The following is a 27,815-nucleotide window of genomic DNA, read 5'->3' on the forward strand; positions in this document are numbered from 1 at the left end:
GTTAGGTACTAAGAATTAAAGCAATGAACAAAATAAAGTCTGTCCTCATGGTGCTAGCTTTCCAGGTGGGGAAGCCAAGACTGTAAACAATATATATAATGTAAAGTGAGTGGTAAAACATTAAATAAGGTAGAGGTGACTAGAGAGTGGATATGAGGAAGGCGCTTTTTAAATAACGTGGTCAGGAAGGGCCTCTTGGAGTGAAGCAAGTTTTAATAGAGGCCTGAAGAAAATAAGAAAGCAAGCTCTATAGCAACAGATAGCGGCTTGATCCTTTTCTTCTTCTTTGTTTACAATTCCTTCCTTCCTTCCTTCCTAAGATTTTATTTATTCATTTGACACAAAGGGGGAGGGAGCAAGCACAAGCAGGGGGAGCGGCAGGCAGAGGGAGAAGCAGACTGCCCCCTGAGCAAGGAGCCTGAAGTGGGGCTCCATCCCAGGCCCCTGGGATCACAACCCAAGCCAAAGGCACCCACTTAATCGACTGAGCCACCCAGGTACCCCCACCACTAGATCTTCTTTTAAAAATTGTTATATCTCATCTAAAATTTCACTAACATAAATTTGTTCCAAGATAATCTGAGAACCCATTATATGTAAGATCTCTTCTTACAGCTCACTTTTCTAAATGTAATCATTTTATTTTTCTAATAAGCCAGAGAAATGTGTTCGGGTTTAGAATTTGACCTTTATGATAGCATATACAACAGATAAAATTCCCTTAAGCTGTATCATTTGTGTTTAGATGGATATTTTCTGAAATACATAAGAAGCCAGCTTTTAAAAGTGATTAGGGAAGTTTTCTCAAACTGCTAGTTTATGAAATATTGTGTATTTCTATCTAAAAAGCTTTTATTCCCAAAATTCTTCTTTAAGAGATATCCCTGAGGTCCCCCATTACTTTAACTCTCAGTGGAAGTTGTACCCAGCTTCATTCAGGAATCTTTTGTTGCTCACAAACACACAGTGCCCACGAGCCCCAAGTAGCATGCAGACATCAACCTCACTCTGGCCTTCTTCCTTGGGCTTGAGAAGCAATGAACTACAGAGGATGAAAGGTGGCTTCATGCTACACAACTCAGGAGGGTGAGTGACCAGGACCCCCAAAGCCAAAGTAGTGGGTAGTGGGCATACTCAGTCTCCATGTCCCTTCTACCAAACACCTAATCACTCCCAAGTACAGGGACATTAAGACACAGTTCCCTGTCGCTTGGCCTCTTCCCGTCCTTGCAGAAAGAGCAGAGGGAATTGCTGAAAAAGGACTGTCACCTTCTCATCTCTTGGTTGACAAGCTAGCAGTGAGTGAAGGGAGGAAGAGGTAAGGATCTCCTACACTTGTCTGAAGCCAGAACTAGACACCTGATACTAAGTTGAATCTGTTGGATCTGTTGACTATCCATTTGCTTATATTTATCTGCTCTCAGAAAGAAAACATTTTTTAACTCCTTGCCACCAAATCACCTAAGCCAAAAAGTAAAAGAATATACGACTTCGCTGAATTAGTTGCCTTCTTAAGAGCATTAGAAACATTCATTTGAAGGTAGTTTTTGTCTTGTGAAGTCCCACTGCGCTGTAAGTCCCTCAAGGACAGGACTGTGGCTCATCTGTTCATCTCCAGGAACACTGCTTGATGCTCTTATCCACTCCTACCAGAATGCAAAAACTGTACTCCCACGCCAATCTTTCTCTCTTAACTATCAGAATACTTAAAAATCGAGTTCCGTACTCATCCGTAGCCCTTGCTACGTGTCTCATTAGGTTTTCCTTGACTTTGTATCACGAGCTACTCTAAGTGTTCTTGGAAGTAACCAGGGTAAGAAATGCAGGAAGTGTGGACATTTCAGCTTCTGGCACTTTTCCTTTCCACCAGCCAAAAGACGTTCTGAATCCATCCCCTTCTTTCTCGTCCTGCAGGGATTCGTTACAGCATGGATGTGAGTGTGGATGAGGTGAAAGCTCTGGCCTCGCTGATGACCTACAAGTGTGCGGTGGTCGGTAAGCGATCCCCTTTGCTGCTGCCTGATAACGCTTTACGGAAATGCGTCTACACAGCGGGTTACTTTTAGGGGTTTATTTAAGTTGCACCGTTTAATGCTTACATCATTTTTCAGTTAGTCTTAAGATGTAGTCTCTTTTTTTTAATGGAAAACTTTTTATAGAAACAAATTGGATTTTCTTTAAGTGTAGATCTTTTTAAAAATCCCTTTCCGTGCTCAGTAAATAAGACCAAATCATAGTAGAAAGAAAATAAATTTTTTCTTTTAGAAGTAGTAAAGCACAGTGAATAAAAAGGCATCATAACTTGCCCAGTCTTATCATTTCTGTTCCACTAGAATTTTAGTTCAAATACATTTTAAGAGATCAGTGTGGGTTTATATCTTGAATTTTCTGAAGTTCAAGCTTGAAGTGTCATATTTGAATTATTGTAATACTGCATAGTGCTTTCTGCCTCTTGACTTTTTTTGTCCTTTGTATGGAATAGCAACTTGCAGCCTTCTCTTTCAGATGTGCCGTTTGGGGGTGCCAAGGCTGGTGTTAAGATCAATCCCAAGAACTATACTGTAAGTATCAAAATGATATTTGTGCACATGGACACTCACAAAGGACTTGAAATTACAGGGTTTCTGTGTGTCCCCCATACCAGTGAGATTAATGACCCCTGTTGCTTTTTAAAGGACTGGAAAAACAAGTAAATAATTAACTCATTGAGTGTGGTGCCATGTAAAGGTCACCTGCTTAACATCAATGTCCTTTATCATTTTTACACTTGGTTAAAAGGTAATTAATACCTTCATATTCTTAGGCAATTATATCCATGTCATATATTCTGCAATATAAATATAATATGCTCTGTATACATTTAAAATGTTGCTATGATCTGAGGGTGTTTTGGGGGGGTTGTTTTGTTTTAATTTTATTTATTTAAGAGAGAGATTGAGAGAACGAATTAGGGGAGGGGCAGAAGGAAAAGCAAACTCCCTGCTGAGCAGGGAGCCCGACATGGGACTCCATCCCAGGATGCGGGGATCATGACCTGAGCCAAAGCCACTTAACCAACTTGGGCCCTCCAGGCACCCTGATCTGAGATGTTTATGTCCGGATCCCAAGGTCTAGTGACAGATACCTTAATTTAGTAAAAATCTTATCATTTATCCTATCAATTGCAAATTAACTTAAGTTGGCTGTTATATACCATTGGGATTATGTGTAGGGTGCTGTATTAATACAAAAAGAGCAGAAACTGGGATTTGAGCCCCAGTTCTACTGTCTGATATTTGTATAACCTAATTTCTGATCTGTCATTTTCTTATCTTTGAAATGGAGATCCCAGCTTTATGAGTTAGAAGGGTTACTACACAAGATGTATGAAAAGGTCCTGGGATGCCTAGGTGGCTCCATGGGTTAAGCCGCTGTCTTAGGCTCAGGTCTTTATCCCAGGGGCCTGGGAGGATGGAGTCCTGCATCTCTCTCTGCCTCTGCCTGCTTGTGCTCTCTCTCTCTGACAAATAAATAAATAAAATCTAAAAAAAAAATAAGATATATGAAAATGTCCTATAAACAGAAAATATGATGCAACTATTACTTATCTCCACCAGTGGTTTTCTGTGAGAAACATTTGTTTCATTGTTGTTTTGTTTTCATTTTTTCCTTTATAGGATAATGAATTGGAAAAGATCACAAGGAGGTTTACCATGGAGCTGGCGAAGAAGGGCTTTATTGGTATGTGTTACCTTGTAGGCTTGTGCATAGAGTAGGAACATCTAACTCCTGTGTTTGTCTGTATGTACCTGGGTAGAACTGCCCCTTTGCTTTGAGAAACAGGGCTCTGTGATAACTGTGGTGGGCGCACACAGGCCTGGTTTTGATGCGTCTCTGCAAGGCAAGTTCAGGTTCTTGGTACGCAGTGTGGACACCAGGGGGCCACTGCTACCTTGGCTCCCTGTACAGTCACAGTGGTGATGTCCATAGAGATTGAGGAACTAAGTAATGCCTGTATTAACAAACATTTTCTAATGTATAAAGAAGCACTTTTATGATAATAATCCTGTTGTGATAGCAGTGAGAAATCTGATAACTTTGGGGGTTAGAGCAAAAAGCCGAAAGCCGGGTGCCCCTGCAGAGAGTGAGCAGAGGCTGGGAGGTGAGGGGCTCCCACAGTGGCTCACTCTGCCATCACTGGCTGGTTAGAGGGTTCCCCGGGACTCCTCACGAGGCTCTTTGGCCAAACACTAGATTTCTGATGGTGCTGATCTTCATTGGCTTGCTGTTTTTGTATCATACTGTCATCTGTGTCCTGTCTTCATGTGGGATAGCAATATTCTTTGCTGTGAAGTATGACTATTCATCATTTACTCTTTAGTTTTTCAAGCAAATTGAGTCCGTATTTCTTCTGTTGTGCTTAGAAGAATCCTAATTTGTTTTAATAACATAAAAGTATTTAACAGAATGTTTGCCCTTGTAACATAAAGACTGACTAATAAGAAGGAAAATCTACTTTTTCTGTTTTGCTGCCCCTGTGTTTTCTTACCCAGCATTCTCCCCACCATTGACATGTTCCTATGAACTTAAGATATCCTTATTTTGAAATTTACCCTCTTCTTAGGGAAAAAGAGCATGAAATAAACTAGTACAGAAATAAATATAAGTAACACGAGAACTTTACCAGATTTGGCCTGGTTTAAATGATTTGATCATTTTAAAGGCATTTGGATTCTTGGCATGCCCCCTTCTCAGCACTGCTGTGAACTTGTCCCGTCACTGAGCCAGGGAAACACGAGGGGGAGGTAACTACTTCCTTACAGAAATGCCTCCTGCTTCCCAGATTTGGTGAACTACAGTCATGTTCAGCCTTTAGACAGCCTTCATAATTTTTGTATCGTATTTCGTCTTAGCTTAAATGCAATGTCTTTCATAGTCTTAAGTGGTTTCAGACTTTATTCGTTAGTATTTACTGCCCGTATCTAGACGGTAACCAGCTTCATTTTCTCTGTATTCCCAAGGTTAAAAGTGATTGATCAAAACAATGAAGGCTTAAATCCTGCAATTTGACTTCTTTTCTGAAGCAAAAAGCCTCATTGACTCACAATGCCGCTAACCTGATGGCTGGGCTCAGAAGGCTTTTTAGCACTGGGGGGAGGGGGGAGGAATTCTCTCTCTCCCTCCAGGACACAGAACTGGTCCTGACAAACCTCTGGAACTGAGGTCATTGCTTCCTTATTTGGGGACTTCTCTTTCCATGGAGTTTGAGTGTGTGTTCCACCTGGCTCTGAGTCCTAGCCCTGTCACGTCAGCTGGGCAGTTGATAGGGAATGCAATGGCTTTGCAGACCTGTCTGAGGACTGTTGCAGTCCCTGAACACTGAGTATCCTTCCAGTTGTTTCCGGCTCCTTTCATTGCCTTCAGTGATGGTCTGTAGTTCAGCTCACATACCCTGCACGACTTGTTAAATTTACTCATAAGTACTTTTTTTATGCTATTTTTTTTTAAGATTTTTTTTTTTTTTTTAACAGAGAGAGAGATCACAAGTAGGCAGAGAGGCAGGTAGAGAGGAGGAAGCAGGCTCCTTGCTGAGCAGAGAGCCCGATGCGGGGCTCGATCCCAGGACCCTGAGATCATGACCTGAGCCGAAGGCAGAGGCTTAACCCACTGAGCCACCCAGGCGGCCCTAAGGGATATTGGTCAACAGTATTCTTTTTTTGTGAGACCCTTGACATCAGAATACTGGCCTCAGAGAATGAGTTAGCAAGTGTTCTTTCCACTTGTGTCTTTTTTTTTTCTTTTTAGATTTGTTAAAGTTCAGTGTTAATTCTATAGCATGAGTTTAGATACCACCTGTGTACACTGTGAAGTTCCCGCACAGTAACCAGTGTGTCCATCTTTCTAGCTCCCCCTGATCTCAGTGCACCAGAACTGGCCTTTAGCTCCGCCCTGTGCTCACGTTCTCTTAAAGCAGCTGTGCTCTTTGCCGTTTTTTCATCTTTTTGTATACTGTTGTGGGATTGAAGGATGGCATTTTAGCTTTCCTGAGGTTAGGTACCTGTTTTACAAAGTATGGACTTTCAGACCTGTTCTCTTTAAGGTATTTGAGAATTTGTCTGTAATTCAGGATTTACCTATAATCCGAGCATCCCTGGATTTTGTGTGGAGTAGAAAACTCAAAAGCCTAATAATATTTCAGCTTTGGGTAGGGAGAGCTGTCTCACCTTAGGCTGTCTAGATGAATCGAGGTGTTTTTTTTTGTTTATTTGTTTGTTTTTTTTAAAGATTTTATTTATTTATTTGACAGACAGAGATCTCAAGTAGGCAGAGAGGCAGGCAGAGAGTGAGGAAGGGAAGCAGGCTTTCCGCCGAGCAGAGAGCCCTATGCGAGGCTTGATCCCAGGACCCTGAGATCATGACCTGAGCCCCAAGGCAGAGGCTTAACCCACTGAGCCACCCAGGCGCCCCGATGAATCAAGGTTTTTAAGAAGCAGTTTATTGTGGTACATTTCCAGTTTACGGACTGTACCTCAAACTTGCCCCTTGCCAGTAGGCTTTCTCCAGTTGGAATTGGGATTTGTCACAACAAGCTTACTTTTTTTTTAATTTAATATTATTTTTTAATACTTTATTTATTTATTTGACAGAGATCACAAGTAGGCAGAGAGGCAGGCAGAGAGAGGGGAAAGCAGGCTCCCTGCTGAGCAGAGAGCCCAACCCTGAGATGGTGACCAGAGCCGAAGGCAGAGGCTCAACCCACTGAGCCACCCAGGCACCCTGCAACAAGCTTACTTGACACTTGATATTGGTAAAAAGAAAAAAAAGAAAACTTTTGTAGATGCCTCTAGAAGGATTCAGAAGCAATTTCATTTATACCTTGGGAGAAAAGCAGTATGATCAAACAAATCTTTATGAACATCTTTGAAGTCTGTTGTTCTCAGGGAATGGACACTGAGCACATGGAAATAATAGAGCCCTTTTGTCAAAGGGGGAGGCCAGGATGGAGCATTACCTCTTCCAGGTAGAGTTATATGGGGGGAGAGTAGTTTGGGGAAGTTAGACTTCATGAGATTTAGAAGCTGCCTAAGGGAAAGTGTGCTGGGGCGCAGGAGAATGACAGATTGGCTGGGGGCGGGACAGGAGTGTGAAAAGCAAGCTGACCATTTCCAAGTTATTGTAGACGGGTTATGTATCCATTGCATCACAACCTGGGCAGTGTAGGAAAATACTAAAACGTACTTTCCTCTCTGGGTGCCTGGGTAGCTCAGTTGGTTAAGCATCTGCTGGCAGCTGTGGGTGCAACTGTGGGTGTGGTCCCTCTCCATGGGGAGTCTGCTTCTCCCTCTGCCCCTCCCCCATGCTTGTGCTCTTTTTCTCATGCTTGGTCTCTCTCTCTCTCTCTCTAAAATAAATAAGTAAAATCTTTTAAAAAATAAAATAAAATGTACCTTGTTCAGTTGGTTAAAAAGTGAAAAATACAGAACTCAAGTGCAGGCCTTAGGAAGAGCTTTCTTTGGAAGACTTCGTAGCTGAACCATTTTTCAAGTTGTGTTTTTCTGTTTATAAAGGTAATGAGTTTGTATTAGACAACTAAAACAATATAGAAAGTTATAAACAAGGCTGATAATGGAAACATAGTGAGCAAGTGTGAGGTAACCGTATCCTTCCAAACCTGTGCCCATGTACTGTATATACACACGGAAACAGATGCATAGATACTGTACAGAGATGTAGCTAGAGAGAAAGAAAGGATGTTACATAAATGGGAACACATTCTACGGTACTCTACAAAACCTGCTTTTACTATGTACTATACGAAACCTGCTTTTTTTTTTCCCCACATACTGTGTTTTGGTGAGGGTTACAAGCTTTTTAATGGGTGCATAATAATTCTTTATGTAGATACAGCGTGTTTTAAGTTTTAAGTATCAAAGGTGTTTTGATTTTTACTGTTCTGGTGGGGGTATTTCTGTGTATTCCTCCCTTGACAGATGAGGGGGGGTGTCACCTCACACATTTTTACCTGAGATCTCAGGCTGGCTATCAGTGTTAGTGCTGTCCCTGGCCTTTGTTGCTGCCTGTGGACTAACTTCTATTATCTTCAACCTTTCTAATTTGCTATGATCTGAGGAATTCAGAGCCGAGGCCTGGAACTATATGTACATAGAGTAAGCTTTGATGAACAGGTCAAAGCACGAGTGAAAGTATTATGGGGCTTACCACAATTGCTTCAGCAGTGTGTGTGTTTTCTTTTTCTCCCTGGTGGGAAGGGCTTGTGCCCCCAGTAAGTAGTATGTTTCTGTGCTGTCTCATACACAGATACTCCCTAACCACAGCAGTCATCCTTGTGTAGGGCAGGATGGTACCGCTCTCTCTAATTGCAGTTCATGGAGCTGAGGTCAAGGGGAGTACACTGATCTGCTTATGCTCACGTAGTCAGAAGTCCAGCCGAGTGGCTTATGTGTCTCACGCAGAGCTAACTTCCAAACAGAGCAAAGAAACGCCAGATGGAGAAATTGCCATGTAACATTGCATGTGTATAAGTTTTGTAGTGAAATGTTTAACGAGTATTTCTATGGCTTCAAGTAGTTACCGGATGAAATCTCAAGTTTTCTAACCATGGTAGCTTTGTTATGGTAGAAAATTACAAGGATCGATGTGTTTGAGATGAGTGGACCTTAAAAGCTGGTACAGTGCCTTTTCCTTGTGCCCCCAGGTCCTGGCATTGATGTGCCTGCCCCAGACATGAGCACGGGTGAGCGGGAGATGTCCTGGATTGCGGACACCTACGCCAGCACCATAGGGCACTATGTGAGTACCCTGAGGGCTCCGTTTGCTATCTGTAAGAAATAACAAGCTGATGGTGTGTGGATGGAGAGAATTCACTGGGCTCTTCTCCCCTTCAGTTGTATCTTGATTTGGATATTATTTTACTTCTGTCTCTCTTGACATAAACCATAAATGTAGTGAACACGAACTGGGCTTTCACTTATATGCTGCCCTGTCCTGAAAGCTGGGGATGGGACCTCAGAAACAATCACCTGCTAGGCAGGGCAGGACGTGGTACAAGACGCTAGAAGGGATAAGCATTCATTTCTGACTTTCCTCAAAGAGCTTTCATTTAAAGAGGAATTTGGACACATAAACCCATAAGGTCAGGAGATGGGATAATACAAGGATGCAGTTACATCTCTGAAAGAAGGCTTCCTGGATGAGGTATCTGGGCTAGACCTGGAAAATGGGTAGGATTTAAACACGGACATTGGTGGGGGGGAGCGTCGGGGTAGGAGGAAAAACTCAGGTTATCTGGAGATGAGGCTTATTTTGAAGCGTAATAGAAGAGTGAAGAAGTAAGTGAACCAAGACAAAAATACCCAAGCCCTGGTTTTTTGTTTTGTTGGCTAGTCAGAGGGGAGGCTCTGGGTCTGACTCTTTTTAAGGGAGACTGAGCTGGTGGTGTTGGGCTGCACTGGAGCCTGGGGGCTTTGGGGGCTGGGGAGAAGCACAGGCACATGATAGACCCCGCAGGACTGGAGTGGGGGCCTGTTACCAAGGAAGAGAACCAGGAGGACTTGAGTCTGGAGGACTGAGCAGAAATGGTGCTGCTAATACAGAACACAAGAAGGAAAGCTACTTTCTGTTCTTGAAACGGATGGAACCTTGAAAACCATGCAAGGAGTAGGAAGAGAAAGGGAATTGAAAAGACTCATTAAAAATATATACATGCCAAACAAGCGAAGTATTCAGTGCATTTGGAATAAATGGGAGCAGGGGGATTTCTGATGCTGGGACAAGGCGTCATAGGGCCTGGCCAAGCCTTCACAGGTGAGATTAGAAAAGGCCGCCTTGAAGGAGTAAGCTTCCGGTCTGCACTCAGAACGACAAATAGGATCCACTGGGGAAGGGGCGGGGGTGCGAGTGTTGGAGGCAGAAGGAGCCACTGGTTTAAATTCTGGAGTGCAGAAGAGGTGAACTTGAGATTGAGGGAAGACTGTGATAGCCAGCATGGAAAGCGGGAGAGTAGAGCCTAAGAAGCCAGTCGGGGAGTGTGAGACCACATCATCACTTAGGAGTGACAGCAAAGACTTTGGTCTTCATCCTGAAAACAGAGGGAAGCCGGTAGGGTGCTAACTAGAAGCAGGCAGGCGGCATTTTGAGCTTTACTCTGTGCGTAGCACAGAATGGGATTGTTGGGGGCAGGAGACCCTACAGGAGCCCCAAAGGGAAGGGAAACTGGCCTCCACTGGAGCTGGAGAGATGGCCAAATGGAAGAGTGATTTAGAGGGAAGGCAATCCGTTGCAGAACGGGAAGCACTGAGCTCCACATGGTGATGTCAAGGGAGGGGTTTCTGGTAAGAGGCAAGTTTAGCAACTAGATCCTCTGTGGGACCGTGATTGGAGCCAGGCTGCAAGGAGGGAAATAGGGCATGAAGAGTAGCCTTCACTGAGAAAAATGGCACTGGACAGCAGAGCGGGAACTTGAAAAGTGGCTGTTGCCCAAAGAGAAAGGTTATTGTTGTTGATGATATTGGCAAGTTGACTGCGGGGCCCCAGATTCAGCCATGCAAGAGACCGCACGAGAACGATAACAGACAGAAGAGTTAGCAGAGTTGTCCAAGGGAATAAAGGCCTCATGAATTTTCCTTTAAAGGCCCCCTAGTGGAGGGGCGCCTGGGTGGCGCATTCACTGAAGCATCTGACTGTTGGTTTCAGTTCGGGTCGTGATCTCAGGGTGTTAAGATCAAGCCCCACATCACACTCCAGGCCCAGTGCCAAGTCTGCTTGAGATTCTTTCTCTCTCAAGTAAATAAATGAAACCTTTTTTTAAAAGGTAGGGGGAGGTCCTAGTGGAAAGATGAGCCTTGGAGAAGAGGAGAACTGTTCCCCCCAGGGAAGGAAGGGGGCTGCAGCAGACAGTGCAGAACTCACACACTGGTCTGAGGTCCTGATGACCTCAGACTTGTGGTTGGGGGCGTGAGCTGGATTTAGAACTGGCTCCTCACACGCCAGCTCCATGACCTGTGGCAGGCGCCTTGAGCTCACTGTGCCTCTGTCTTGTATGTAAGATGACAGCAGTAATAGCAGCTAATGAGGATTAATTGAATGGTAATATAATGCACTTAGAATAGTACCCCCTCCTTACTAAAATACACAAAACAATAAATATTATAAATATTATAGCAGGTAAATTGCATAAATTCCCTGAAATAAAACAAGAGCATTTTGAGACACTTCAGAGAATTTTGGTTTTAACTGCCGTTTCCCACAATGCTGCTTTTTCCACGTCACCTTTTGATACTAAATGAGCTCTGGATAGTCTCTGGTTCCCTTTAAGCAAGACAGTAGACTGCATAGTGCAAAGTAGTAGGCAGTGTATTCATTATTCATAGCTTATCCCCAGTGGTGACCACAAAAGAAAGTTGTGAGGCACTGCCAGCTAAACCTTGGCAAAAGACTTCCTTCTTCTTAAAGTGGTAGGAAATCCAAAATCAGGGCCTAAGGTAAGGAAGCCACTGTCTGTCTTAACTTAATTTCCAGATACAAAGTTAAACACGCCTCAACTTTGGTCTAATCCTGCCCAGAAGTGCAGGTCCTGGAGGGAGGGTGTGCTGTCGCCAGGCTGCCGGGACAGTGAGGTGTGCTGGGAGCTGGGCGGCTGGCCCCGGGCCGACCTCACTCGGGATTGCCCAAGGCTCCAGCATTCGCATTTGCACTATGTAAAAGCATTTGGCACTAGGTTCCTAATTCTGTGTTCATGGTGTTAATTATTCATGAAGGGAACTGTGGGAAAACTACTAATTTCTGTAAATTACTTTACTGGACTGCTTTCTTTGATTTTTTTAACTCTTCTTTTTGTTGGCAATTTAGAGTCAATATGGTTCTAACTTACCTCTGTAAAAATAGTTGAAAAAATACGGATAAAGACCAGGTTGCTTCTTACCTCACCCAGCTACCTCTGTTTGGGGGTAGGGACTATAGTGTGAGGTGAAGCATTCCATCCTGCTTTCCGCGGGTAGCAGTTTGCCCCGCAAGTTTATTAGTCTGTACTTTACCGACAGATTTAAAATGCTTCCTTTTTATGTTGATTTCCTGTATATAATAGGACCGTGTAGTTTTCCTGTCCCACTGATCAAGTCTGTGGGTTCTGCACTGTTCTGGTTCTTACAGAACTGTTCTGGTGGATGCACCTTGGAAGGAAAGCTCTCCCCAGCCTTTTGTTTCTTTCTAATGATAGTTGTTTCTGAATAAGAATACACTGTCAGTTCAGAGTAAGGGAGGATGGGTGGTGAAGACTTACTCTCCCTGCCTCCCAGAGGGCCTCCACCCACATGTAGGCAGCAGCCTCTCTGTCTGGCCCACATGCACCTTTTTGTTTTTCCTAACTCAAATGATACACTAAATACACAAAAATTTGAATTCCTAGAAGTAGAATCTTTGAGTTAATGGGTATTTTTATTTGGTAGGCATTCCAGAATGCCCCACAAACCCCTTAGTTATTTTATCTTTTTTTTTTTAATTTCTTGACTACTTTTGTTAATCCACTTGTAGGTAAAACTGAATATTATCTTTTAAAGTGGCATTTTATTGAATTTCTGGATTAGTTTGGTGGTGGAATATCTTTACAACATTGAGTCTTCCCATCTAACCCGGACTACCATAATGCCTCCTCCTACTTAGGCTCTCTCTATTTTGGTGACGTGGTAATTTTAAGAGACATGTGAGATGTATATCTAACTTAATAGGACTTAAATACTTTTGAAGGAATAATAGTTTTAAGCAGAACTATCTCTGCTTTTGCGATACTGTTATTTATACTAATGATGTTAAGTTCCTAAAAACTTTGTTTCTCCCATTGGAAAATATGGTCTTTTTTTTTTTTTTAAGATTTTATTTATTTATTTGACACAGAGAGAGAGGTGGGGAGGCAGGCTCCCTGCTGAGCAGAGAGCCCAATGCAGGGCTCGATCCCAGAACCCTGAGATCATGACCTGAGCCGAAGGCAGAAGCGTAACCCTCTGAGCCACCCAGGTGCCCCTGGTCTTTTTTTTTTTTTTCTTTTTTTCTTTTTTTTTTTAAGATTTTGTCTATTTATTTGAAAGAGAGAGAGAGAGCACAACCTGGGGGAGGAACATAGGCAGAGGGAGAAACAGACTCCCCGCTGAGCAGGGAACCTGATGGAGGGGATCGATCCCAGGACCCTGAGATCATGACCTAAGCCAAAGGCAAACGCTTAACTGACTGAGTCACCCAGGAGCCCCATGAAAATACGGTCTGTTTTATTCTATATTTTTTAGGAACAGAAATCTGAAAAAATGCGACTTAGCCCTATTGGTGGAAGTGTACTCATAAGCACACATATAGTCCTCATGAGTAAATTAGTTAAAAATGTGAAGTTCTGACTTTTTCTTGCAGGATATCAATGCCCATGCCTGTGTTACCGGTAAGCCCATCAGTCAGGGCGGGATCCACGGGCGGATCTCTGCTACTGGCCGAGGAGTCTTCCATGGGATTGAAAATTTCATCAACGAAGCTTCTTACATGAGTATTTTAGGAATGACACCAGGGTTTGGAGATAAAACATTTGTTGTTCAGGTAAAAATGTTTGTTCTCTTAAAGAATAACTGATACACATAAAGTAAGTTTTTCAGTGTTTTTAGATTTGCAGTTTTTAAAAGGTCATTCTATTGAATCTCTTAAGTGTTAGAGTGGATGTTTCCAGAGTAATATGCACTTGATGATTCATGTGACTAGAACCACGTTTAGTGTCTTGCAGATAAATATGAAACTATCACCAACTTCTTTTGGTCAATATTTAAATTGAAATTGTTTTCAGAAGGGGAAAGGTTTGCACAATGACCCAGATTTTAACTTTCAGGAGGAATTTGCTTGGTATTTGGTTATTTTACTGAGTGCAAACTAAATTAAGTTGAATGCTACGTTAGAATAGAATTCGTATTCCTCCCAGTTAGTAACTTTAGTATTTTTACAACCATAAGGCGTCTGGTCATCAGGGACTGAGGACTTGGGGTGTGACTGACACTAGGGCCATTTCTTTACAAGCTGACAAGGCTGCACCCACCTGAACTTCTTCAGGACTCGCTGTCACAGATAACAGAGCCTGGGGCTCCACATTCTTAAAGAGAAATTGATTGCTGAAGAGAAGCCATCTAGTACATTTGTTTCTTGTAGCAAAAGGGTTTCGAGAATGACTCTAAACGAAGAGACTGTGTCTTGGTCAAAATACGACTCTTACCATCTGTATTAAAACCTTGGTTTTTGTGTCATGTGTAATTGTTCTTTATAGGGATTTGGTAATGTGGGCCTGCACTCTATGAGATACTTACATCGTTTTGGTGCTAAATGTGTGGGTGTCGGTGAGTCTGACGGGAGCATATGGAATCCAGATGGTATTGACCCAAAGGAACTGGAAGACTTCAAATTGGTATGTTAATCTAACATCTGAACAGTCTGGCTACCCTGAGTATTGTAAAGTTGAAATAAGCCCTATTAATATCTATTTCCATTATTTACTTTTTATTTTTATTTTTTTTAAAGATTTTATTTATTTCTTTGACAGTTAGAGATCACAAGTAGGCAGAGAGGCAGGCAGAGAGAGAGCGGAGGAAGCAGGCTCCCTGCTGAGCAGAGAGCCCGATGCGGGGCTCGATCCCAGGACCCTTTGATCATGACCTGAGCTGAAGGCAGAGGCCTTAACCCACTGAGCCACCCAGGCACCCCCATTATTTACTTTTTAAAATGTAATCCAAAGAGCTCTCAGTAGATGTGTCTTCAGATCATGGGCGCTAATCATAAACACTGAAACCGTGGTGCACACGCCATTAATTCTGACTCCTCAACCAATTGCAGCAACATGGATCAATCCTGGGCTTCCCCAAGGCAAAGCCCTATGAAGGGAGCATTTTGGAAGCAGACTGTGACATCCTGATCCCTGCTGCCAGTGAGAAGCAGCTGACCAAGTCCAATGCACCCCGAGTCAAAGCCAAGGTGAGAGCTTGGTGGAACTGGGACCTTACAGAGTGGAATGACCCTGAGGGTCACAGAAAAGCTCTTAACTGGCTTTCCTCCTTTTTTTTTTCTTTAACTGCTTTATTGGGCTATAATTCACATACCATACAATTCACCCAAGTATAGAATTTAATGGCTTTGTATATACACAGAGCTGTGCAGCTGTCCATCACCACGGGTTTCCTCTTAAACCAAACTTCCAAAAAGCGGTTAAGGAAATAGAAAGGTGAAAAATAGTTTTATATACTTTATTTATAGAACAAAATAACTCTTATTAATTAAATTTAAACTGGAGTTCTGCCCACACACACACCCCTCATGGACCCGGTGAAGGGAGTCAATGATGTTGCTGGCATTTCTGTATGTCCTGACTCTCTCGCAGATTATTGCTGAGGGTGCCAACGGGCCGACAACTCCAGAGGCTGATAAGATCTTCCTGGAGAGGAACATTATGGTGATTCCCGTAAGTCATCCGTTTTTGCCAGGTTTTATACGCACTTGGAATCCTAACTCTCTTCTGCGATGAACTGGGGAGGAAAAGGGTCATCCTTAACTTCCCAAACTATACTGAATTTTTTATCTTTATTTCGCTTTAAAGAAAATAAAGTAGAAGCCTGGTTAGTGTATTAAAAAAGACCTGTCAGTTTCCACTTTGACCTGAACATTTTCTTCCAACTTCAGGCTCGCTCTTGTATGTATTAGCCTGCTTAAGAATCCAGTTATATAAATAATGTATATTGTGCTAGAAATACGAATTCTCACTTGAACTCTAAGCTTTTCTATAATTTCTAACCTTGTGCATTTCAAATGTCCCTTGCTGCTTTACTCAGAAAGCTCATAGAAAGAATGTGTGCTTAGGTGATCAGTGTGTGAGCTTGGGGTCGATACCAGATTATTTGCAAGAGGAAGTGAATGTGGATTTGTGATGCATTTAAACTCTTGTCAAAAGCACTTAAGAAACTCAGGTTAGCTGAAACAAGACTGCCCTTAGATAGTAGGAGAAGGAATGCTGATCTTCTGGTGAGGTACCGTTTGGGCAATCCAGTGCTTGGTGGAGAACACGCTATAACCAAAGCTGATCACATGCTTGTTAGTTAATAAACCAAAAAAGTTATTATTATTTTTTTTTCAAAATGGAAAAAACCTCTAGTGAATTGGAAAGGATGTTTGTTAAATTTAAGTGTGAAATTCCTGATACAATCTAAGGTATATTTGGGAAGTTTAAGGCTGATCTGCTTCAATACTAAAATGGAGCTCTGATGTCCACTGAAAGCATTTACTAAAGCCATCATCTGCTCATTTCTTTGGTGTCTTCCCTGTATTTCTGTGTATAGGATCTCTACTTGAATGCTGGAGGAGTGACAGTGTCTTACTTTGAGTGGCTGAAGAATCTAAATCATGTCAGCTATGGCCGTTTGACCTTCAAATATGAAAGGGATTCTAACTACCACTTGCTCAGTGAGTTCTGATGCCCTTCCTTGTTCAGAAATCATCCTTGGGGCCCGCTAAAAGGCTGAAAAAAGCTTACACTTAAAAAGGACTAATTTCCTTTTTGTAATCCCAGAGAACTTAATCTCAGAATAGGAAATTATATTATTGTCTCATGAGCCTTAGGACCAAAAATATATGATTTCTTTATGGGTAGTCAACTTACTAACTCTCTCAAATTTCTATCCAGATGTTTATTCTATGCTGTAATGTTCCCCTAACATAATCTACAAGTTAGTAAGTAGAAAAAATTTCCTTTTAATAAACCAGGAACTCTTGTTGATACTCATTCATTTTGACCTCTGGTTGCTCTTAGTTAAGGCCTTTCTAGCGTCAAGAATTTTGGAGTCTTCTGATGAGAATGCGGTTTTTCTTTGACTAGAGTAGGCTCCCAAGTTAACGGTCTCATTTCATCCAGCTGAAGTAAGACCAGACCTCCAGCTGAGGTTCACTCAGCCCACTCGGAGAATCTGGGTGAAGTGTTCCATCCATTTCCGTTTCTTTTTCCCTCAGCATTTTCTTTTTAACAGAGCCAAGGAAAAACCCTGGTAATGGGTGTTATGGAAACAGAGCACTGACCTAAATTCACATTTATAGGACTCTGGCAGAGTTCTAAGTGATTAACCCATTTATGGCATTAGTGTTGAAGTCTTTTTTTTTTTTTTTTAAGATTTTATTTATTTATTTGAGAGAAAGAGTGGGGAACAAATAGAGGGAGGGCAGAGGGAGAGGGAGAAGCAGGCTCCCTGCTGAGCAGGGAACCCAGTGTGGGCTCTGTCCTAAGATCCTGGGATCATGACCTGAGCCAGGGGCAGATGCTTAACGAACTGAGCCACCCAGGAGACCCCAAGGCTTCTAAACTCTAGTAGTTTCTGGGTTGTGGATATAGTTTGAAACTACTACTGGTTCTTCTTCTTTTTTTTTTTTTTCCCCTACTAGCAATATTTTAACTTTACCTCTTGGCTTTCTGCAGTGTCTGTTCAAGAGAGCCTGGAAAGAAAATTTGGAAAGCATGGTGGAACTATTCCCATTGTACCCACAGCCGAGTTCCAAGACAGGATATCGGTGAGTGTGCTGTGACAGGCCCACACTCCACACACAGCCCGCTCTTCTGTAGACCCAGGCAGAGGTATCAGGGTGACGGGTTGTCGGTAGCATGCCGGTAATGATGATCTGTGTGTGCTTTGTACAGTCTCTCTCCTTACATGCTAGACACTGAGTAAGAATTATAGTTTAAAATAAATATTTAACGTCTCTTCTGGTCTTGAAAAACTTAAAAAAGCTTTACACAAACAAGCATGAAAGGAAGCAGGTAGAAAAGGTATCTGAGTGTATTAGCTGTTGATGGGACCGAGTAAGAGCGCACACACGTCACAAAGAGAACATCGTCCCTGGTAAAGGGCAGAGACATGAAAAACAAAGTCATAGGAAAAAAGAAAATGTTCATTCTCGCTGTTAAAGAAATACAAATTAAAATAAGTTTTCTTTAATGTATTAAACTAGCAAAAACCATCCATGGAGCTTACATTCACTGTGTCTGTGGGGAAACAGTGCACCTTTATTTTGATGATGAGGCAGATTGGTGCAGTTCTTCGGCAAAGTTGAAGAGCTATGACAGTTTTCCTGCCCGTGGGCACCGTCATAACATCCCCTCTGGGAATTTACCTGGTTGATCCTGAGAAAATCATTCTAAAGGAGAAGAATGACGCCACACATGGTGATGTCATTGGAACAGTGTTCGCGAACAGTGTTCGCAGTCAGGTTTTTAAATTAGGTTTGATTTAACCATCTACACGCACATGGCTGGGAAATGGCCAAGTTATAATAAATACATCTTTGTATGAAATATTTAGTCATGGAAAGTAATGTAAGGTGAGATTGCAACATGGAAGGAAAGTTAGGGTTTTCTTTTGAAGAAGAGAAGTGCTTTGCCACTCTGGGTATTAACCCTAAATGAGCCTTCACCTTTCCCAGAGCTGTGTCTCAGTTCTGGTCCCTCTGCCTGCAGTGCCCTGACCTGCTCCCTGCCTGAGTACGCCAGCCCTGAAGGTCCCACTGCGTGCGGGAATTGTACACGTCCTTCATCACACGTGTCCCTGCACTGCCAGGACTTGTTACTGCCCTTAGATGGGCTTCCTGCTCCTCCCTGCAGCCGCCTGTGTCCTGGTACTGAAGCCTCGAAAGGGACTATAGGAGGAGGACAGCCAGTTAGGAAGACAGCCATGATGACTTGCTTTTTATCCTTTTTAATTTAATTTAATTTTTAAGATTGATATATTTATTTGACAGAGAAATCACAAGTAGGCAGAGAGAGAGGGGGAAGCAGGCTCCCTGCTGAGCAGAGAGCCTGATGCGGGGCTTGCTCCCAGGACCCTGAGATCATGACCTGAGCCGAAGGCAGAGGCTTAACCCACTGAGCCACCCAGGCACCCCATTATCCTTTTTTTGAATAATCTTGGCCCAGTGTGATGGGCTCAGAATTTCCAAATGCTTTCAGTGCTTCAGATGTTGAACTGAATTGCTGTTTCTCATCTCTTACTGACTTATTATAGGAGTCTTGTGGTATTAGTTTAAAAAATGGTTTTTATTTCAGCCCCTTCCCTCCCGCTCCCCCCTCCCCAGCCAAGCTCGGGCCCTGCCAGAACTTACATCATTGACCACCACCCCACCCCACCCCCACCCCCACCCCTCAGTCCTCTCGTTGTCTTACTTAAAAACTCCACACTACATCATTAAGTCATGCCCTCATCTTGTTTTGCCTCAGCATACCCCCTTGCTAACACCTGAACCCTGATGAAACCAAGTCTGCTCCCTCCGCACCTGTCCCCTGTGGGCTGGAGGCCCTGCCCAATGCTTCATCCTGACCCAAACCTCAGGTCTACAGCCGGCGCTGCCTGGCCGTTGTCCTGCCTCTCCCTGTTCCACATTCTCATTCTCTTCTCCCCCGCATTCCAGCACATGACCCAGGATCTGTCCACAGAGGAGACTTCCCCGGCCCCCGGCGCTTTGGCACCTGCACCCTGTCTCTTGTCGCCGCTCCTCTGGTTCCAGAGTGGCTCTGGGTACCTTCATCTAAGCCCAGTGGCCTGTTTCCACCCCCCGAAAATGCGCTGCCTTCCCTTCTCTCCCGCATCGGCAGTCATTCCTGACCGTGTGCTTAATGCAGTCTTAAAAAAATTCAATCTCAATCCCAGTTCCTCTTCCAAACTTGGTTCTTGCCCATTTTTTTCGCTCATACCAGACATCCTTGAGAGTTGTGTGTACTGTCTCCGTGCACTGACGCCCACCACTCCTCCAAAACTGTTCTTGTCCAGATGACCCGTGGCATCAGGCACTGCCACACCCGTGGTCGATTTTCTGTCCTCCTCTTCCTTTGCTGATCAGCAGCTGTTGTCACAGGTGATCATTCCCCTAAAATAGTTTCTTCTCTTAGCTTCCAAGACCCTGCACCCTCACTGGTATCTTCCTGCTTCCCCAGCCATTCCTGTGCATTTGCCGTCTGCTGTCCTCATCCCCTCTCCGTGCTCTTCTTGGTGGAAGGCCTCGGGCCCTCGATCACTGCAGTGTCTGAATTCAGAATTGTAGTGATCTCCCTCAGTTCTGGTTTTAAGTCCCCAAATAGGCTGACTCCCTCCACCAGAATATCAACTCCCTGAGAACAGAGAATTTTCATTATTTTGTTTTCTGCTCTGCCCCCAATGCCTAGAAGAGTGCCTGGTACATGGTAGCTGCTCCATGAATGTTTCACGAGGGAATGAGTGAGTGAGAAAGAGCAGTAATCCCACTTGGAGAGGAAGTTTTTTTTCTTCCTAACTTGATAGGACAGAACCAAGTTTGACCCAGATGTTTCTCAATTGATACAGATTTTACAGATACACACCTTCTGAAGGGACAAGAATGCTGACGAGACAAAGGTCAGCATAGACCCCTGTGGTTGGCGACCCAGTTTTTAAGTTTTCATCTGGCATAGCCGGATTTGTATTTGACAGCTGGGTAGGACATACTAGAAAGAGGGCGATCATTAATTGTCCTAAAATTTTAGAAAGCGTCTAGAAACTAGATAGAGGAGTCTATTGAAACAAATGGACTTACGGAAGTAATTGGCATGGGAAGATGAGCTGACTTGGTGGTCGAAGGCCCTGGGTTATACCCCAGCTCTAAAAATAGTTGTCCGTAACCATGGCCAACTTCTCTGGTTGGCGCTCTCTTCAGTGGAATGAGGGGATAACAAGGAGCTGCTGAGCTCTGTTCAGCTTTCCACATTGGTGGCACTGCTGAGTACGTAGCCAGGATCCTTCCGTAGAGCTGCTGTTGGAGGTGGCCAGACTCCTTTCTGGGCCCCTTGCAGTGTCCCTGTTAGCTGCAGAGCGGAGGTGAGCCATGAAGTGGACAGTGTAACGTGCTGCTGTGGTCCGTCTGCTCTCAGAGGGGCGACTCGTGCTGGACTCGCTCCTCGCCCCCATGTTTTCCTGCTGCAAGCTCTCTGTGTGCATTGTTTTACCGTCTTACTTCATGAGTTGTTTGTCAAATATAATGAAAACCAAGCTGTGATTAAAACACAACTATTTAAGGGCGCTTGGGTGGCTCAGTGGGTTAAGCCTCTGCCTTCAGCTCAGGTCATGATCCCAGCATCCTGGGATCGAGTCTCGCATCGGGCTCCCTGCTTGTCGAGGTGTCTGCTTCTCCCTCTCCCTCTACCCCCCTGCCTGCACTCTTTCTCATGCTTTCTTTCTCAAATAAATAAACAAAATCTTAAAACACACACACACACAACTATTTAAATAGCTATTTAGATACCTTACAGAAAAATTTTTAAAAAGATACGGTATAGGGCACCTGGGTGGCTCAGTTGGTTAAGCGACTGCCTTCGGCTCAGGTCATGATCCTGGAGTCCCAGGATCGAGTCCCACATCGGGCTCCCAGCTTGGCAGGGAGTCTGCTTCTCCCACTGACCTCTCTCCTCTCATGCTCGCTCTCTCTCTCATGTTCTCTCTCTCTCTCAAATAAATAAATAAAATCTTTAAAAAAAAAATAAAAAAAAAAAGATACGGTATAAGAATTAAATACGTCTTTACCAAAAGACAACACAGTTCTCTCTGGCTGTATATTGATTGAAGAATCCTTTGGTTATAAATGAAGCGTGTCTGTGTGTGGTGGTGTTAAACTTCTCTTCTCTTCTGCCCAGGGTGCCTCCGAGAAGGACATCGTGCACTCCGGCTTGGCGTACACCATGGAGCGCTCTGCCAGGGTACGTGTGCAGGTGCTCTTGGCGAGTCTGCTCCCGCACGGAGCCCCGCTCGGGTGCGTCCTCTAGGCGGCCAGACTGTGTTGCCTGTTCGCATGTTCTTCAAGAACGTATAGCAGAAGGCTGGCTTTTTCAGGCTCACCTGATGGGCAGTGTTTCCACTGCCTACAGTATGTTCACCAGGCTCTGGGAAATAGATAACAGCAGGTTAGGCGGGAGTGATGTGTGGTGTCGTTACACCACTCTGTTGGGGCTGCAGGGAACTACCTCATGAGGGAATTTGCTGTAAGTAAAAGGATTTTTGACCATTTGGTCCTTATTTCAATACCTTAAACACAATTTGAGTCCAGTTTTCCTGATTTCTTTTTGAGTTTAGATTCTGTCCACCTGGCTTTAAGTTGAAATCGCATAAGCAGACATTAACGGTGGTGCTTGCTGTTAATTTTTTTTTTAATGTGATATCATTGACATGCCGTAAATTCACCCTTTTAAAGTAGACAGTCCTCAAATTTATCTTCCCAAGACTATGTAGCCGTCACCGCTCAGTCCAGAACATTTTCAGCACCACCCCATTCTTAGTTCTGTAGAATCATCACCAAGTTTAACAGTGAGCTCAGTCCAGCTAACAGGATGTCTGACGGACAGAGAGATGGTTCATATTTGAGAGCAACTTCTCACTGCCACCTAATCGATACCATGTATTAGTCTGAAGAGTTCATCCTTCCCAATGGGGTTCAGTGGCCAAAGAGTCTCGCACTGACGTGGGGGTGGGTTTGCCTCACGGGACCCATGTGTTCATGACCATGGCCCAGCTGTTGGGGTCGGGGTTGTCTCACTGTGTTTTCTCTGACCTTCCAGCAAATAATGCGCACGGCCATGAAGTACAATCTGGGTTTGGATCTGAGAACGGCTGCCTACGTCAACGCCATTGAGAAAGTCTTCAAGGTGTACAATGAAGCTGGTGTGACCTTCACATAGACGGAATGTGGCTGACCTCTTCACTGCCCTCTTCCCCTCTTCATCTGCAGACCCTTCACAAGTTTACATGTAACCACAGAAATATCTCTCTCTCTCTCTCTCTTGACTTACTAGATAATGGACATCATTCTCAACAAGTCGGTCGAAATCAGCCCCTTTGAGAAAAAAGAAATTAAGGTTAGGGGATCATATGTAAGCTGATGAATATGGAAGTAGAAATTCCCTAGGCCAGAGAGCCATATAGGTATTTGGCTGTTAAATGAAGGTCTCTCCCGTCTGTCTGTGCTGCTGTGCTCTGCGGCTACTTCCAGTATGGTCAGAGCTGGGGCCAGAAACACACCTGTTGGCCAAGAGCAGCCAGTTGCTTGCTGCTTCCACTCTGGACGAGTCTGATACATGCTGGAACTTGGCCGCCTCTGAGCCACGGGTGTGGGGCATTTTCAGAGGGTGGCATGGTCCTCAAGTGAGTTACTGGTATTTTACATCAGCAAAATAACTCAGTTTTACAGATTGCGACAAAAATAAAAGCTGTTTCTCTTTATGCATTTTATTCTCTTAGAATAAAATAAGTACATGCTGCTGTAATAAAACTGCCTTTAATCACTTACCAAGCCTAACCTTGACTCAAGCAGTGAATGCCTATAAACGTAATAAATGAAAAAAAGCTAGTATTTTTATAATATAAAACAGTATCATTTATAGCTTATCAATCATGTATTGTTGTCCAGCAAAAAATGAAAAGTCTGATGGAGAATTAAGTTATCTTCATACCTGCAAATGGTGGAGGCTATTTTTGTTAAGACTGTCAGAATTTACTAACTTCAATTATGACATATAGTCCAAAGAGTGCAGTAACCTCCTTATCATGTTAATTAATTGTTCTCTTTTGAAGATCTACTGTGTTGTCTAATTGAACAATAATTCTAGTAGAGTGTCCCAGAAAAAAACCACTCGGGCTCCCACTTTGGAGTCGGCGGCTCCGAGCCCTGCCAATGACTCTGACTCGGCCTGACTTGGTGTCCTCTTTGAGAGGCCTGGATTCCACACACAGCTTCATTACCACTGGGCTGGAAACAACCTTGGTTTGAGTGCTTTGTTTGGGAGTTATTTCGCCAGGGCCTTTTGAACAGTAGTGTCCCAATGGAGTACTAGATATTATTTATGTAAGAATGAGCTTTTTTTTTTTTTTAAACAACAATATCCTTTCAGAAATTTCTAACTACTTTGTAACTGCATGACTTAACCTGGTGATAAAAGCAGTTATTAAAAGTCTACCTTTTCCAAAGCTTATGCTTCCTGTGTTTCTGTGTTTTCATATTTAAGAGTAACTTTCTGTAAATAATTAAACTAAGTTGGGTTTCTGAAATTTTTGGAACCACCTATATAACATTTCTTTCCACTATCTATTATGAGCCACCCAGATTTTATTCTCGAATTCTTTCATGTTTCGTTCTGTTAAGCGGTATCAATGGCTGTTCTTGGGGAGGAGGTTCTGGTACTCAAAGCTGATATACCCAGGTAATTTTTAGTGCCTTTTTTAATGAAGGAACTTCTCAGTGATCAGGGATTTGTTTTTAATAATAGTAACACCTTAAGGCAGAATACTAACCATGGTTGGCAGAACTAGATCCTAGACCTGACTCCACCAGTCACTCACTTAGCTGCCAAATCTGGAGCTCGGCTTCCAGCTGGACTGTCTGTTTTGTCCCAGTTCTGTCTAGAACACCTGCAGTTCTGAGCATCAAGTCAGGCAGTAGGTAAAGAGGCCCCCTGACACCAGGGACACAGGGAGCCCTTCCCAGGCTGCTCTGTCTACTTGCACTCCTACCAGGTGTGAAAGGGGGATGGTAAGTCTTCATGGTGGCCTTTGTCTAACAACATTGGGACTGTTTGTATGTGTTTTTGTTTTTGTTTTTAATATTTTTATTCAAGAGAGAGAGTGAGCGAGAGCGAACACAGAGGGAGAGTGAGGAGGAGGAGCAGACTCCCCACTGAGTGGAGAGCCCGATGTGGGGCTCAATCACAGGACTCTGGGATCATGACCCGAGCCAAAGACAGACACTCAACTAACTGAGCCACCCAGGTGCCCCTTTGTAGTGGTTATTTAAAGATTAGGTAGACATCGATGTTCGTTGCAGATACTAATGTTAGGAAACCTGAATCATGCTTGCTAGCTGTATAGAGTGCTGGTATCAACTTTGGTTTCCAGGGGTTTGAGTTTGAAAATCCTGGTCAGTTAGTCTTTCAGCTTCACTGAAATTTTCTAATTTATTTACTATTCATAATTCTTAAAAATTACATATAATACTCTAAAATTAATTGCTTCTGAAATAGCCACAGACGGCTCGGGTGACATGCGAAGAATACTTCGCTCTTGCCTGGTCAAGCCCTACACCAGAATGTGTTCTAATTATCTGACAGAGTTCAGGGAAGTGAGACGAAAAGCTTGGTTTTTGGTTTGGGAGGCAGTTTTTTGTTTATTTTTTTCCTGAACAGTGCTTCTGCTAACTCAAATTACTAGGATTGGTGATAGACTTTTTATACAAAAACGTTAGTGTATTAATTACTAGCTTTAAATTCGTCATTCCCTAAACCTCCCTGGTAGACTTCTTGGCCGTGCTCTACATTCAGACAGTCCAGCCATGGCAGAGGAAGGGAACTGCATCTATGGGCCTTGCACAGAGACCCCTGTGAAAGCCTTTTTTGCTTTGTAATTGAGTGTTAGGATTTTTTTCCACAAATTACTTTTAGTGGCTCCTTTGTATTGATGTTCAAAGCTTACACAGTGGTTTAGGCAGTTTCTTAACCTCCATGCCGTTGAAGTTGGGACCGGGTAGTTCCTTGTTTGGGGGACTACCCTGTGCTTTGTAGGATGTTTAACAACATCCCTGGCCTCCATTAGATGCCAGTGGCGCCTCAGATACGACAATCAGAAACACATTCACATTGCCAAATGAACGCAGATGCTCAACTGACTGAGCCACCCAGGCACAACTTCTGAATGTGATAAAAACATGTACAAAGATCCACAGTTCCCAACATAACTGATGAAAAACAAAGTGGTACGTACATGCGGTGGGATATTACTCAGCCATGAAAAGGAAAGGAGTGGTGATGACACACCACAACTTAGATGAACCTTGAAAACATGCTAAGGAAGTGAAGGAAGTCAGACACAGAAGGTCACATACTGTATGAGTCCTTCTATACTCTGTACCCAGAATAGGTATTCACAGATACAGAAAGCAGATTCATGGTTACCAGGAGCTGGGGGAGTGAGGAATGGTTGCTTAGGAGTATGGGGTGTTTTTCTGAGACGGTTTTTGTGCTTGGTTGGTTGGTTTAAGATTTATTAGTGCACACGCATAATTTGGGGGAGGGGAAGAGGGAGAGATGAAAGAATCCCAAGCAGACTCCCCACTGAGCACAGAGCTGATCACAGGGCTCAGTCCAACAACCGCAAGATCACAACCCAAGCCAAAACCAGGAGTCAGATGCTCAACCAACTAAGCTACGCAGGCGCCCCAAGGTGATAACAAAGTTTTAAAACTAAGTGATGGTTTACAACATTGTGAATATGCTAAATGCAACTGCATGATACACTTGAAAATGGTTAATTATATATTACATAAATTTCACCTCAATTAAAAATAAATGAATTAAAACCCACTAACTTAGAGTTGAACCCCCAGAAACATCCAGGGAGTCTAGTTGCAAGTTGGCCAACGTTTCTGATGAACCCTGCTCACAGCAAGTATCCTGTGAGTGGAGTGGAGATGGGTGCTGCCCAGAGCGCACCCACCACTGGGAAGCCTCCCCTACAGAGGGCTAGCACAGACCACAGCAATCAGGGAGTTGTAGGAACTTGTGGTATTTGAGCCTCGACAATCCCACAGCAGGTCATGATGCTGGTGGGACAGACCAAGGCCTGGGGCCACCAGGTCTCCCCAGGAGACAACAGGGTCAGAAGCGTGAGCCGTGGTCCTATGGGTTAAGTAGACTGTGCCCACATGGGGTGAAAAGGCTGTTGTTGCTTAATACTAGAACTCCTGGGTGATTGTCTCTCTCAACACTGAATAGGTGATCCTCCTGCCTCTGGCCTCTGGTTTCTGATGAGAAGTCACCTGTTAATCTCATTGAGCCTCCCTTTCATGTGATGCCTTCTTTTTCTGTTTCAAGATTCTTTGTTTTAATTCAAACAGTTTGATTAGGATATACCTGGTGCACATCTAATTGGATCTTCCTACTTGGAGTTCGTTGAGCTTCTTGGATTTTCATCAAATTTGTTTTCAACCAGTATTTCCTCAAATACTTTTCCTGCCTCTTTCTCTCCTCTCCTACTGGTACCCCCATGGTGCACAGTGATGCATGTGTCTCTGATCCTCTTTATTTTTCTTCATTTGTTTGGCTTTCTGTTCCTCAGGTTAGATCATCTCATCTGACATATCTTCAAGTTCACAGATTCTTTCATGAGCCTGTTCACATCTACTTTTGAGCCCTCTAATGAATGTTTTATTTCAGTTGTACTTTCAATTCTAGAATATCTATTTCATGCTTTTCTATAATTTCTGCCCATGTGTACTCTATTTGGTATTGATCATATACTTTAATTCTGTAGATGTGGTTTCCTTTAGCTCTTTGGACATGTTTAGAATAATTGATTTAAAGTCTTTGGGGAAAAAAATAAAATCTCTGATAAGTCCAATATTTGGGCTTACTTAGGCACAGTTTCCATTTTCCCCCCTTTAAATGAGTCATAATGTCTTTCCTTGCATAACTTTCTTTTTCTGAAAACTACACGTATTGAATAATATAATGTGGCAACTCTGAAATCGGATTCCACACCCTTCCCCCCACATACCTTGTTGCTTTTTGTTCTTAAGTGTTTGTGTAGTGGCTTTTCTGAAATAATTCTACAGTCTGTTTTCTTTGTTGTGTTTTGCCATTGAAGTTTCTCTTCAGGTAGCTTAATTGTTAGCTGATGACTGGACAGAGATTTATCCAGAATCAGTAGGTCTCCCATCATTGCCAGGGAACTCTGTGCAGGTTGGGCCTCACCTTCAAAACTCAGCTGGGCAGATTATATCTCTGCTTTGGT

The 27,815-nt window shown here is 43.3% G+C and overlaps 1 protein-coding gene across 1 annotated transcript in view; it reads left to right on the top strand.

Annotated features, from left to right (window-relative positions):
- Positions 1–24,007, top strand: part of GLUD1 (glutamate dehydrogenase 1) — a 37,667-nt gene extending 13,660 nt beyond the window's left edge. Inside the window, exons 2-13 of the mRNA XM_080823739.1 lie at positions 1,915–1,995; positions 2,506–2,561; positions 3,657–3,720; positions 8,696–8,790; positions 13,393–13,572; positions 14,285–14,422; positions 14,848–14,985; positions 15,389–15,469; positions 16,341–16,464; positions 17,468–17,559; positions 21,680–21,742; positions 22,598–24,007. Of these exons, the coding sequence (XP_080679865.1) occupies positions 1,915–1,995; positions 2,506–2,561; positions 3,657–3,720; positions 8,696–8,790; positions 13,393–13,572; positions 14,285–14,422; positions 14,848–14,985; positions 15,389–15,469; positions 16,341–16,464; positions 17,468–17,559; positions 21,680–21,742; positions 22,598–22,717 (1,232 nt within the window). The 3' untranslated portion in view covers positions 22,718–24,007. The remainder of the gene's footprint in view (positions 1–1,914; positions 1,996–2,505; positions 2,562–3,656; positions 3,721–8,695; positions 8,791–13,392; positions 13,573–14,284; positions 14,423–14,847; positions 14,986–15,388; positions 15,470–16,340; positions 16,465–17,467; positions 17,560–21,679; positions 21,743–22,597) is intronic.
- The last annotated feature ends 3,808 nt before the right edge of the window (positions 24,008–27,815 follow it).

Source organism: Martes martes, assembly GCF_963455335.1.
Source record: "Martes martes genome assembly, chromosome: 14".
Lineage (NCBI taxonomy): Eukaryota > Metazoa > Chordata > Mammalia > Carnivora > Mustelidae > Martes > Martes martes.